Here is a 14754-nt window from a genome sequence, read left to right as displayed (position 1 = left end):
ACGGCAATCTCTGGAATGACGCTGCACCATCTCACTTCCGAAGAAAAAGTTCAGAGCTGCACACTTTGCCGGTTATGTCATTGCGACCGTCTTTTATGGCTCTCGAGGCGTTATTTTGTTTGAATTCCTCCCTTACGGTGCAACGATCACCTCAGACTTGTACTGTGCTTCCCTCAGGAAATGGACACACCAGTTCCTGTCAGATCAGCGAAGTTAAGCACTGTCGGGTGTAGCCGACATTTGGACAGGTGACCATCTGGGACGCCATGTGCCGTTGCCTTTTTTCGGGGTGCCCTCAACCTCGTGATGCCAACTGAGGAGCTACGACCGAATAGTAGCGGCTCCGGTCACAGAAAACCATCATAACGGCCAGGAGAGCGGTGTGCTGCCCCCCTGCCCCTCCTACCCGCAACCTCATCTGAGGATGACACGGCGGTCGGATGGACCCGACGGGCCACTCGTGGCCTGAAGACGGAGTGCTCTCCTAGAAAATTGAAGAAACGACTTCAGTGTGTTCGTCGCCACAAAAACGTAACCAATTTTTCCTTCTCCTTGACAAGGCCCCAGACAAGTCTACGCGCCCGGGAGGATCTCACAAAACTTCATTGGACTGTTCTTCCTCATCTACCGTACAGCCCAGATCTCACATCTTCCGTAAGGTCTACAGCCAATGGATACCGCAGATGTTGAATGGGCAACAAAAAGTGGATGGCTATTTCCCTGACAAATCTGAAGCGTTTCAGTGTTGGAAGGAACATCTTCCTTGAGCAGATTGTTGCAGACGACAAAAGCTGGTGCCACCCCTGGGAATAGATGTGGAAGGTGCAAGCTCACGACCAGCCATCTCGTCACCGTGTTGTTTGATTACCGAGGATTGTTCTGTTGTGTTGGCAGAGGAGCCAGCACCGTGTTACTAGTGGAGGCCGAAATGCACGCGTTTTAGCTCACGCAGGCTGGCGTGAGTAGTGAAGAACTATACTGACGTGAGGTCTGGAACATGACAAGGATTTAGAATTCAGAAAGCGGACGGAATTAGTTTGATACTTAACTTTAATCCATTAATGATGAACGTCGCTCTTGTCGGTGCATGAATCACAATATTATCTGTTCAGTATAATAGTAACTGAATATGGCGGCTTGCTAGGTCGTAGCAAATAACGTAGCTGAAGGCTATCCTAAACTGTCGTCTCTGCAAATGAGCGCGTATGTAGACAGTGAACTATCGCTAGCAAAGTCGGCTGTACAACTGGGGCGAGTGCTAGGAAGTCTCTCTAGACGTGTCGTGTGGCGGCGCTCGGCCTGCAATCGCTGATAGTGGTGACACGCAGGTCCGACGTATACTACCGGACCGCGGCCGATTTAAAGGCTACCACCTAGCAAGTGTGGTGTCTGGCGGTGACACCACATATTCCTTACTGATCTCTAGGAACCTGGTGTCTGCTTCACTGGGAACTGTTGTGCGCAACGCTGGAGAAATTACGGTGTGCAACTAAGGCGAAGCGTTTGGGAACTATGTGTGACAGCGACTGGTGCTGCTTCATGATAACGGAAGGCTTCGCGCGGAAGACAACCAACTCAAATGGGAGCCACTGGAGCACCCGCCCTATGGTATTGCAAAACAGTTAAGATCGCTAGACGCTAGGAAGGCATCTGGTCCAGACGGTATCTCCGTAAGATTTTGTGTTGACTATGCTAAAATTCTACCACGATTCTTATCCATCATCTATCAGAGATCACTGGAACAGCGGATAGTTCCACGGGAATGGAAGAAGGCGCAGGTCACAGCAATCTATAAAAAGGGGAGAAAATCGGATGCACATAATTACCGGCCAGTTTCACTGACATCGATTTGTTGTAGAATCATGGAATATATTTTGTGTTCAGATATAATGAGACTGCTAGACTCTGAGAAGCTCATCTGCAGAAACCAGCACGGTTTTAGGAAACAGCGGTCATGCGAGACACAACTGGCCCTCTTTGTGCGTGATACACAACAGGCTGCTCTAGATACCGGCTCCCAGGTTGATGCCATATTCCTCGACTTCCGAAAGGCGTTCGACTCAGTTCCGCACTGTCGCTTGCTCCAAAAAGTACGCGCTTACGGTCTATCCGATGACTGTGCGGTTGGGTAGAAAGTTTTCTAACAGACAGGGAGCAGTATGTCGTCCTGAATGGGGAGAATTCAACAGAAACAAGCGAACATCAGGTGTGCCCCGCAGCAGTGTGATAGGTCCGCTGCTTTTTACGATTTACATAAACGGTCTGGTTGATGGTATTGACAGTGGCATTAGACTGTTTGCCGATGATGCTGTAGTCTACAGGAAAGTAGTATCACACGAAAGTTGTGAACAAATCAAAGAGGATTTGCAGAAAATAAATGCGTGGTGTAGTGACTGGCAGTTATCTCTTAATATTAGTAAGTGTAACCTACAGGGTATAACAAGGCGAAAATCCCCATTAATGTACGAGTACAAAATAAATGCCCAGCCTTTGGAAGCGGCAACATCCGTCAAATATCTGGGTGTGACTATTCGAATAGATGTCAAATGGAGTGATCAAATTACACAAGTATCGGGCAAAGCGACCTCTAGATTGCGATCCTGAAGCGATGCAGTCCTACAACAAAGGAAATTACTTACAATACGTTAGTTTGTCCAGTCTTAGAGTATTGTTCGTCTGTATGGGACCCTTACCAGTTGGGTCTAATTCAAGAGATAGAAAAGGTCCACAGAAGAGCGGCAAGATTCGTGGTTGGTACATTTAGCCATCGCGATAGCGTTACAGATCTCATAGAAAGTTTGAAGTGGCACACACTTGCAGATAGACGGCGCGCTAAACGGAAGGAGGTGGTCACTAAGTTCCGAAATCCGATCTTCGCCGAAGATGTAGAGCATATATTATTATCACCAACTTCAAAATCGCGTCGTGATCACCATTCAAAGATAAGGGAAATTAGAGCTCGTACTGCGGCGTTCATACAGTCGTTTTTCCGCATCATCAGGCATCTATATCTACATCTACATATATACTCCGCAAGTCACAGTACGGTGCGTGGCGGAGGGTACCTTGTCCCACTGCTACTCGTTTCCTTTCCAGTTCCACTCGCAGGCGGAGCAAGGAAAAAACAACTATCTGTATGCCTCTGTACCAGACCATATTTCCCTTGCCTTATCTAGGTGGTCCTTACCCGGAATGTATGCTGGTGATAGAATCGTTCTGCAGTCAGCCTCAAATACCGGTTCCCTAAATTTTCTCAATAGTGATCCTCGAAAAGAACGCCACCTTCCCTCCACTGATCACCTTTGATTTCTCGAAGTATGTCCGCAACACTTGCGAGTTGCTGTATCAAGCTGCCTCCAAATTGCTTCGATGTCTTTCTTTAATCCAAAGCGGTGCGGATCCCTAACACTCGGTCAGAAGAACAGGCCGCACTGGCCTCCTATGTGTGGCCTCCTTTACAGGTGAGCCACAAATACTCTCAATAAACCTAAGTCGACCGTTCGCGTTGCCTACCATAGTCCTCACACGCTCGTTTCATTCCAATCTCTTTGCAACATTGCTCTCAGATATTTAAAAGATACGACTGTTTCAAGCAGGGCACAACTAATGCTGTATGCCAGTCATCGCCTTTGGTGCCTTAGGGCCTTCAAAGATCGGCCACGGTATTTCACCAAATCCCTATTTTCAAGCTGGTGGGGTGATTGGCTCAGTCCTCACGGCGATTTTACCTGAGTGGCATACCGATTCTGAATTGTACTGCCTATGAACGGAAACTTCTTGATCGCCCCTCATACATTGCCAAACATTTTACGTCGACAAATTCTATGAAAGTGACTCCAATTTTCTTGTTGTTATTGTTGTTGTGGTCTTCAGTCCTGAGACCGGTTTGATGCAGCTCTCCATGCTATTCTATCCTGTGCAACCTTCTCCATCTCCCAGTATTTACTGCAACCTACATCCGTCTGAATCTGCTTAGTGTATTCATCTCTTGGTCTCGCTCTACGATTTTTACCTTCCACGCTGCCCTCCAATGCTAAATTTGTGATCCCCTGATGCCTCACAATATGTCCTATCAACCGATCTCTTCTTCTTGTCAAGTTGTGCCACAGGCTCCTCTTCTCCCCAATTCTATTCAATACCTCCTCATTAGTTATGTGATCTACCCATCTAATCTTCACCATTCTTCTATTCTATTCTTGTCCAAACTATTTATCGCCCATGTTTTACTTCCATACATGGCTACACTCCATACAAATACTTTCAGTAGCTACTTCGTGACACTTAAATCTATACTCGATGTTAGCAGATTTCTCTTCTTCAGAAACGCTTTCCTTGCCATTGCCAGTCTACATTTTATAACCTCTCTACTTCGACCATCATCAGTTATTTTGCTCCCCAAATAACAAGGTGTCCAAGTACAGTGTCAGCTCCGCCTCTCTGGCGCCTTTACCTTTCCAAAAGCCACACCGATCGACAGAGAATATTCCTCAACTTTCCCTACAATACGGCATAACTCTTTATTGGACCCCTGAATCCTTTTAGTGAGACAGAACGATGTAACGCCAATTTGTAAATAAGCTCAATTGTGGGGCTGTATACATGTTATAACGCAATGTGGTCTGTGTTGCAGATGGTAGCGGTGCTGGCACTGTTTGTGTTGGCCACAGTGGGCGCGTCGATGTCGGGAGCAGACCGCGCCCCCTCGGACCACGCCCCTTCGGACCACTCCCCCTCGGGCCACGCCCCCTCCCTCGAGCCCGCCGACGGGCGTCGCGGCCTCCGCGCCTTCCGCATCCCCACGCCTTACCGGCCGCTGGTGCACATCCGTCCAGAGGCTGCACAAGACGTAGCGCCGCCGCCTCCGGAGGCGGAGCGCAGGCGGGACGGTGGCGGCGGGGCCACGGCGGCGCAGCTGCTGACCGGGGGCGGCTGCCGCCAGGGCGAGAAGTGCGACACCACGCCGCAGCACACGCAGGTAGGAACAACTAGAGCACTGCTCCACTCACCTCTACCATACATTCCCACCAGTCCTCCTCTACCAATATCAGGTAGCCACTAACCAGCGGCAAAATACTCCTTTCGGAGCCCAATAAACGTGAATAAGTTTCTGTTCATTCAAAAGACTCTGACTGAAAAGTCGAGTACCAGCTGCATCATTCTACATGCCCCATTACCTTTAAAAATCTCCCAGAAATTTTTAACATGCAACTGACTTCCTCCTCCTACAACATTCCCCAACTGTGATCACCTGCCTCGAGATGACTGGGTATTTGTGTTGTCCTCATCATTTCATTATTATTATTCTCGAATCAGAAACGTACAATTTTACATTAGCCATACACATCAATAAATATGTACATATATATACACAAATTGTATTTACACTCCTGGAAATTGAAATAAGAACACCGTGAATTCATTGTCCCAGGAAGGGGAAACTTTATTGACACATTCCTGGGGTCAGATACATCACATGATCACACTGACAGAACCACAGGAACATATACACAGGCAACAGAGCATGCACAATGTCGGCACTAATACAGTGTATATCCACCTTTCGCAGCAATGCAGGCTGCTATTCTCCCATGGAGACGATCGTAGAGATGCTGCATGCAGTCCTGTGGAATGGTTTGCCATGCCATTTCCACCTGGCGCCTCAGTTGGACCAGCGTTCGTGCTGGACGTGCAGACCGCGTGAGACGACCCTTCATCCAGTCCCAAACATGCTCAATGGGGGACAGATCCGGAGATCTTGCTGGCCAGGGTAGTTGACTTACACCTACTAGAGCACGTTGGGTGGCACGGGATACATGCGGACGTGCATTGTCCTGCTGGAACATCAAGTTCCCTTGCCGGTCTAGGAATGGTAGAACGATGGGTTCGATGACGGTTTGGATGTACCGTGCACTATTCAGTGTCCCCTCGACGATCACCAGAGATGTACGGCCAGTGTAGGAGATCGCTCCCCACACCAAGATGCCGGGTGTTGGCCCTGAGTGCATCGGTCATATGCAGTCCTGATTGTGGCGCTCACCTGCACGGCGCCAAACACGCATACGACCATCATTGGCACCAAGGCAGAAGCGACTCTCATCGCTGAAGACGACACGTCTCCATTCGTCCCTCCATTGACGCCTGTCGCGACACCACTGGAGGCGGGCTGCACGATGTTGGGGCGTGAGCGGAAGACGGCCTAACGGTGTGCGGGACCGTAGCCCAGCTTCATGGAGACGGTTGCGAATGGTCCTCGCCGATACCCCAGGAGCAACAGTGTCCCTAATTTGCTGGGAAGTGGCGGTGCGGTCCCCTACGGCACTGCGTAGGATCCTACGGTATTGGCGTGCATCCGTGCGTCGCTTCGGTCCGGTCCCAGGTCGACGGGCACGTGCACCTTCCGCCGACCACTGGCGACAACATCGATGTACTGTGGAGACCTCACGCCCCACGTGTTGAGCAATTCGGCGGTACGTCCACCCGGCCTCCCGCATGCCCATTATACGCCCTCGCTCAAAGTCCGTCAACTGCACATACGGTTCACGTCCACGCTGTCGAGGCATGCTACCAGTGTTAAAGACTGCGATGGAGCTCCGTATGCCACGGCAAACTGGCTGACACTGACGGCGGCGGTGCACAAATGCTGCGCAGCTAGCGCCATTCGACGGCCAACACCGCGGCTCCTGGTGTGTCCGCTGTGTCGTGCGTGTGATCATTGCTTGTACAGCCCTCTCGCAGTGTCCGGAGCAAGTATGGTGGTTCTGACACAGCGGTGTCAATGTGTTCTTTTTTCCATTTCCAGCAGTGTATATTACATGTGCCCAGTACTTTGCAACATCCAAGGCGCTTGGAGTAGCTTGCAGGAGATCAATCTTCGTGCAAGATGGAGGACACAAAAGGCACTGGAGCAAGTGGCTTGTGGTTTGTTCTTGTCCACAATCACAGGGTGTATCTTGTGTTATGAAGCCCCATCTCTTCAGGGTGTCTCTGGATTGTCCAAGTCCTGATCGCAATCTGTTTAAAGATTTCCACACCAGCCTGCTCTCACTGTGTCCAGGTGGCAGTTCTTCAGCTTCTGCCGTCTGCAGGTGAGGTGTCGACTTCTTCCATAACTCCAGCCTTGCCTTCTCTGGTTAAATGGTGAGCTTCTTGGATGTTCTCAGGAAGCTCTTTCACGATCTCAGCTGTTGCTGTGGTGGATTATGTCCGTGCAGTGCATGGGCACTGTCCTGTTCCACTTCCAGTCTCTCCTTGTTGGCAGCCACTGTTCTGCATACCATGGAGGCGCTATTCCAGCCAGGCAGTAGAGCTTATCAGTTGGGGTAGGTCTTAAGCAACCTGTGATCAACCTGCAGGTTTCGTTGAGAGCAATGTCTACTTGTCTGGCATGAGATGACCTGTACCAGACTGGAGAAGCATATTCATCATCATTCGTGAAGCCGGCCGCGGTGGTCTCGCAGTTCTATGCACTCAGTCCGGAACCACGCGACTGCTACGGTCGCAGGTTCGAATCCTGCCTCGGGCATGGATGTGTGTGATGTTCTTAGGTTAGTTAGGTTTAAGTAATTCTAAGTTCTAGGGGACTGATGACCACAGATGTTAAGTCCCATAGTGCTCAGAGCCATTTGAACCTTTTTTTTTTTTTTTTCATTCGTGAAAGTGGCGAGTTTCGACTGAGCAAAGATTGGAAATTTGTATGGGCGCTGATAACCGCGCAGTTGAGCGCCCCAAAACCAAACATCAAGATCATCACATCATCATCCTAACTGCGACTCATTCACACTCACCAGTCCATCGCTATAAGTAGCTCATACCCATCGACTCCCAGTTGGCCTGTCTCATTCACTCATTCAGTCTACCTCAGTCATTGTATCTCTCTGTCACTTCCCCCGTCGGACGTTCGAGTCCTCCCTCGGAAATGTGTGTGTGTGTGTGTGTGTGTGTGTGTGTGTGTGTGTGTGTGTGTGGTCCTTAGCGTAAGTTAGTTTACGTTAGATTAAGTAGCTTAGGGAACGATGACCTCAGCAGTTTGGTCCCATAAGACCTTACCACAATTTTTTTTTTCGGGCATGATTGAGTGTGTGTCGTCCTGAGCGTAAGTTAGATTAAGTAGTGTGTAAGCTTAGGGACCGATGACCTTAGCAGTTTCGTCCCATAAGACCTTACCACAAATTTCCAAAATTTCTCTGTCACTGTCTCCTGTGTCACCGTCACAGTACCCTTCGTTCTGTCCTACACTACTGTCTTCCTTCACTGTCAGTATCTCCCTCTTGCTGTCTCTCTTACCGGTAACATCTCATTTATTCCTACCCACTGCTACTATCTCTTCTCACTGTCACTATCTCTCTCTTCCCCGTTGCCATTGTCATACACTCTGTTTCTGATTATCACTTCGCCTTTCTCTTTATTCCTCCCCTCCTGGCACTGCCTCCATTTTTCTTTTCCTAGCACTGTTCTGTCACCACTGTTCCACCACCACTGTCTCCCTCTCTTTCTATCTTACTGTCATTCGGTCTTTGTATAACGCAACCACTGTCAACTACCATCCAGTATTTATTACTTTAAGTCTCTTTGCCACTGCTACTGTCTTCTTCTCTCTCAGAATAAAACTGCGCTAATTTGTTCATATGCCAAAATTTTTGAGAAACTTTTTAGGTGCCGAGAAAGGTACAATGGGGCAGCTACTACCCCACTTTTCAGACAGGAACCTATTCGCACTTCTTGTGCTGCAAAAAGGAGCATTCTTCCCTGCTGTAGCAGGACCTGCGAGCATTTGAGAAGAAAAGTATTGCACAGCAAAATTTAGATAGTTTACTTATGTGATATTGAAATCTAATCTCAGCCACCTCTTTTACAATGGAGTCCCAGTATGTTGACGCATGAGCCAAGATACTAGTGTTCTCAAAATGTATTTTGTGACCGTTTTTGAGACAATTCTCAGCTATGTCGAGGTTGCGAGCTCCCTGTGCTGAACATGTTTCTTGTGTTCGGCACGGCGCTCTGCAATTGTGCTAATTGTCTGGCCTGTATAGATGATGCCGCACTCGCAACGGACGCCAATAACGTAAAACAAATTTTAGATCTATGGTCGAATTTTAAGTGCAAAAAATTTGTATATGCTTCAGTACTACACATGGTGTTCCTAGATGATAACGGAGTCACTTGCGTTCTCGGAGTCTTTCTTGTACCGCGACGAATATTATGATGGGCTCACCACTGGCTTCCCCCAGTCGCCAATTTCTTCGTGGAGCTCTTCGAGGAGCAGGCTCTGAACTCTGCACTGTTACGTCGTCTTGCTTCCTCAGGTACGTCGATGACACCTTTCTGATATGGCCTCACCGTGAAAATACACTGTAGCAGCTCGTGGATCATATTATGGTATCCATCCCAACATTAAATTTACCATCGAGGTGGAGAAGCTACCGTTGTCAGATGTTGAGCGGAAGGCAGGAGGCCGGCCTCCGTCATTCATTGAACAGGAAACCGACGCACACTGACCGATAATCGAACGCTGGTGATTTTCACCACCCTGTACACAAGAAACCGGTCCTGAACACGTTAATGGCTCTGAGCACTATGGGACTTAACTTATGAGGTCATGAGTCCCCTAGAACTTAGAACAACTTAAACCTAACTAACCTAAAGACATCACACACATGCATGCCCGAGGCAGAATTCGAACCTGCGACCGTAGCGGTGGCGCGGTTCCAGACTGAAGCGCCTAGAACAGCTCGGCCACACCGGCCAGCAACACGTTAATATACAAAGTTGTTTCTTACGAAAACGGCCACCTACAGTCTGAATTGCAGAACTTGAGACACGTGTTCAGGGAGTATGGATACAGCAAAACATTTCAAAAAATTTCAGGTGTCAATGTCGAAGGACACCTTGTGAATTGGGAGAAGAAGCCAAGCCGGTGGCTTTCCCGCCAGACAGTGTGGCAAGGAGCAGCAAGTTAGGACGTCTACTGCGAAGGCATGGATTGAGACCATTGTTTCGGCCTGCCCCCAAGATACGAGATACGTCCCACCCTGTTAAAGACGACGTGTGCCAGGTGTGTACAGTGTACGTTGCGAGTGCGGCAGCATCTGTACAGGCCAGACAATTAGCACAATTGCAGAGGTTTGTGCGGAATAGAAGAAACGTATAAAGCAGGTAGCCCGACAACCTGGACATAGCCGAGCAAGGCCTCAAAAACGGTCACAAAATACAGTTTGCGAACACAGGAATTTGGCTCATGTGTCAACACACTGCGACTCCATTATAAAACAGGCGGCTGAGATTAGAATGAAGAGCAACAATTTCAAGAGAGACTAGAGGTGCCCACTGAATAGGGCATGGTGGCGGGCCGGAGCTGCTACGAGCTGCCCGTCTCACCGTCAGCGCACGCGACGGTTCGGCCCTCTCTGATTGGTGCCAGAAGCTGCAGTCATAGATATATATAAGCTGGAAAGAGAACGCCACGTGCTACGCCTCACCTTCCGCATCCGCCTTCCGTCCCCCACGCGCATCCTCTACGACCTCGTCCCCTTCGCCCACCTTCTCCTTTTCCCTCTATATTGTCCGCCGACGCGATCCCCCACACCCCCTGGTGTCCCCCTTCCTCTCCACCCCCCAGCCCGTTGCTGCGCCTTTACCGTGTCGCCCATCTCCGCAACCTCCACCTTCTTTCCCGATGCAACTTCCAGCTCCTACCCCTTCGCCCTGACGTCCACCCCTCCTATCAACTACAATCCCACCTTCCTCCTCACTCCTGCTCAGTGCTGCCTCTCCTCCCCCTCCACCACCACCCACTCCCGTGCCCCTCCTGTGCCTCTGCTCTCCCTCCTGCCTTGTCTTCCCCCATGCCCGTCTCCTGCCTCTTTTGTGCTCCGCTCGGGCCCCTATTCCTCTCCCTCCCACCCCCTTCCCCCGTCCTCTTTAACCTCCAGTCCCTCGGCAGGTCCCTATCAGCGGTTTTTATTCTTTGTGAGTGCTCCCGTCGTTCGAGTGGTTTTGTTGTTTAAGTGTCTCGCTCTGTGTTATTTTTATACTGTGGCGGACTTTTAACCCATGTTTGACTCCTGTGATTTTAAGTGCTCACGAATTGCCAGATTTGTTCTTTTAACTTTATGTCGAATTTTTAACTGTCCTCCTGTGCATGACCCTGTATTAGTGTATATTTTAACTCCCACCACCTCCATTTAGTGTGTTTTTATGTCTCCCTTTTATTCCACCTATTTCTGTAATCGTTCCCATTTCCCGTTTGATATATTTTATAAAACCATTTGGCTGCGCTGCTGCCAGATTTCCCCTGCTCCATGGGGCAGGAGAATCAAATTACGATAAAGGAAAAAAAAACAGTCACTAGTTTTACTACTGATGACAATGGTGGACCTATCCATCAAAAGCTGGACAATTATATTAGGGTTGTCATGGCTTGAAAACCGATAAGACTTTATTCAATGATGTCACCTTACAGCATGTTTATCCATGTTCCATCGTATTACAAAACAGTTTGCGTTGCGCCTCGGATTTTAAGTGCGTGTTTTATGCGTGGGATAACTCTATGTTTCAGAAACGAATAAAGATATGAAAAAAATTTCAATATTGTTTGACAACGGTATCTTAGGAATGTATCATAGAGATTGCAGCCATTTATTGTGCCCAGCTGTCTTGGAATCCTCGGCTGCAGATTGGTCTGCTGGTGAGCGCAAAAATGTAGTTTTCCGAGGAACTCCCATAAAGCCCACCATAGACCACATTAAATCCAAAAAGAACCAACCGATTTGACCCATTTGCCTAAGCAGGGAGAAGTGTGTAATATTTATACTTCGACTCTATACTGTAGGAGATTGGCACTAAGGCCATCCCACTGCTGGCTACACAAATGGTCCCTAGCCCAAGGGCTGTCCAAATCACTTGACCCAACCTTTGAGTCACCAATAGAACCAAAGGTATAAGTACCGGGAAATCACGTTTTCATGCGCACCATTGTGGAACATATTAGATACGTATCCTGTCGCTTGCATACTGATCGACAAAACTTCACTCTCACTGATATAGAAGGTGTCCCTCCTAAGACTCGCCATGCGCACTCCCTCTGGTGTTTCGGCAAATATTTGTAATTTGTAGAGGAGACAACCCAAACATATACAGCTCACCACGTCTTTAATGCAGTTATAAGTAAACGGGGCAACCACATTAATGTGACTACCCCTTATGTTCGACGTCGACATGCAGTAACCTCTCACAGGCGGCAGATGTCAGCACTAGCAGCGGAAAGTATTTACAACGTGTGGGGGAGACACGGCAAACAGCGAAATCGTTGTCACAACATGGAAGCAGTGATTTATCTGCCGACCAAAGGGGCACGATCGTTGGCTCTCGCGGCGTGGATGGAAGCGGCCAAGTGTATAAACTGATCTTCCGCCGCCATGGCTTAAAGCATACCGTGCATGGCAAAATGGCACGATCCAAAGCTGGCCGCTGTAGCCGAGAGGTTTTAAGCACTTCAGTCTGGAACCACACAGGTACTACACTCGCAGGTTCGAGTCCTGCCTCGGGCATGGATTTGTGTGATATCCTTAGCTTTATTTAGTTCTAAGTCTAGGGGACTGATGGCCCCAGATGTTAATTCACATAGTGCTTGGAGCCATTTGAACCATTTCAACCGTGATCCAAAACTGATGCCAACTCAACTGTGGTGCACCACAGGCCACAGATCACAGGGGTGAACGGCGGCTGTGGAGGTGTGTGCGGGCGAATAGACGTGCAATTGTTGAGCAGCTAACCACCCAAATGAAGCAAGATCCTATCAACAGTGTCTCCTTAATGATCGTTTGACGAACATTGCTGCATATGGAACCCCTGCAGTACCCACACTTACTGCTATTCATCAACAACGAACACTGGCTTTTGCAAGCCAATACCACAACTACGCGTCAGTTATGTGGCGAGAGGTGGTCTTTTCAAATGAGTGACGTGTTGTGCTCGATCCGACAGATGGCTGTTGGCGTGTACGGTGTGAAATGTCTGAAAGCAAAAAACCCGCAATAACCGTCGGAAGGTTCCAGGCCACAGGAGGGAGTGTTATGATCTGGAGAACGTTTTTGTGGCATTCTGTGGGTAATCCCATCATTTTGGAAGGCACAACAGATCAGTACAAGTAGGCATCTATCGTTGGGGGCCTCGTTCACCCTTGTTGTATGTTGTATGTTAACCGGGGTCCTAGAAACGACGGAGAGGCTCTGTCCCCGTCGCAGCCGCAGTGGTCCACAATCCCACAACGACTGCCACAGTCCACTTCACCCCACACCGAACCCAGGGTTATTGTGCGGTTCGCCCCACGTGGACACCTCCCTTCTCCCCCCCCCCCCCCCCCCAGGAAATGTCTCATACTAGACGAATGTAACCCCTATGTTTGCACGGCAGAGTATGCAGAGAACTTGTTTGTGCATCAATTCAAAAATGGTTCAAATGGCTCTGAGCACTATGGGGCTTAACTTCTGAGGTCATCAGTCCCCGAGAACTTAGAACTACTTAAACCTAACTAACATACATCACACACACCCATGCCCAAGGCAGGATTCGAACCTGCAGCTGTAGCGGTCGCGCGGTTACAGACTGTAGCGCCTAGAACCGCTCGGCTACTCCGGCCGGTTGCGCAGCAATTGCTGACATAGTGTAACTGAGGCAGAATAAGGGGAACCAGCCTGCATTCACCGAGGCAGACGTAAAACCGCGTAAAAACCATCCACAGACTGTCCAGCTCACTGGACCTCCACACAGGACTCGTGCCGGGGATCGGGCGCGCTTTCCCGCTCCGGAAAGCTGTGCTTTAGACCACTCGGTTAACTGGGCGGACCTTGCCCACCCTTACATGCAGTTCGCTTCTCCTCATTGTGATGGCATCTACCAGCAGGACAATGCAAAATGTCGAACATCTCACAAAGAACGTGCATGGTTCGAAGAGCACCAGGATGAGTTTACCATACTCCCCTGGTTATCAGACTCCCTGGATGTAACCCCTATCGAGGATCTGTAGGAGCCCCTTGAACGGGCTGCATGTGGAATGGATCCTCAACTGAGAAACGTAGCGCAGCTGGCCACAACGCCAGAGTTGGCAAGGGTCTACATCCCTGGCGGTACCTTGAAGAACCTACTGACTCTCTTCCCGAACGTTTCGCAGCAGTCCACGCTGGAAATTCAATCTTATGACAGGTGATCACACTAATGTGACTGTACACTGTAGAATGATTGAAACTTGCATTTTACGTGCCATTCGTCAGAACAGTCCCACATCAGACTAGTACAGTATTCGTTTTATCGACGTATATTGACAGCGACAGTAACGCATGAAGAGTAACCAGTACTGCAGCAACGACTGTGCGGCGCTGGTACATGGCAGTAGCAGTCGGTTTGTTCAAGACGGTGTTGTCTGTGTTGGGTACTGGTAATTCTTCGTGTTGTTCTGTCTGTTAATTCATTGCCATGGAACTAATATCGCACTAGACTAGTTGGGACCACTCTATCGAACGAGCACGTAAAATCCCATTACAAAAATTGTTTTAATCAAATGAAACTTGGTGTTCCAGAGACCTTTTCGAGCCTCAGACACCTATGAAGTACAGAGGGTGACAGTTATTGAACAATATGAAATAAATCCGTCATAACTTCTGAACGGTTTGCATTAGGACGTTCAACCCGCACGGTTGGCCACAGTGAATGATGGGAATTAGTATAGTTTGGTTTAGTGACTAAGCCCACTTTCATTTG

At 49.0% G+C, this 14754-nt stretch overlaps 1 protein-coding gene across 1 annotated transcript in view; it reads left to right on the top strand.

The window, feature by feature from the left end:
• The window catches only part of LOC126291632 (uncharacterized), a 109368-nt gene that overhangs the window by 28459 nt on the left and 66155 nt on the right, over positions 1 to 14754 (top strand). Inside the window, exon 2 of the mRNA XM_049985197.1 lies at positions 4631 to 4975. Within this exon, the coding sequence (XP_049841154.1) occupies positions 4631 to 4975 (345 nt within the window). The remainder of the gene's footprint in view (positions 1 to 4630; positions 4976 to 14754) is intronic.

The sequence above is a fragment of the Schistocerca gregaria genome, chromosome 9, assembly GCF_023897955.1.
Source record: "Schistocerca gregaria isolate iqSchGreg1 chromosome 9, iqSchGreg1.2, whole genome shotgun sequence".
NCBI classification, from domain to species: Eukaryota; Metazoa; Arthropoda; class Insecta; order Orthoptera; family Acrididae; genus Schistocerca; species Schistocerca gregaria.
The sequence above is the reverse complement of the archived record's forward strand: the minus strand, read 5'-3'. Positions and strand labels throughout refer to the sequence as shown.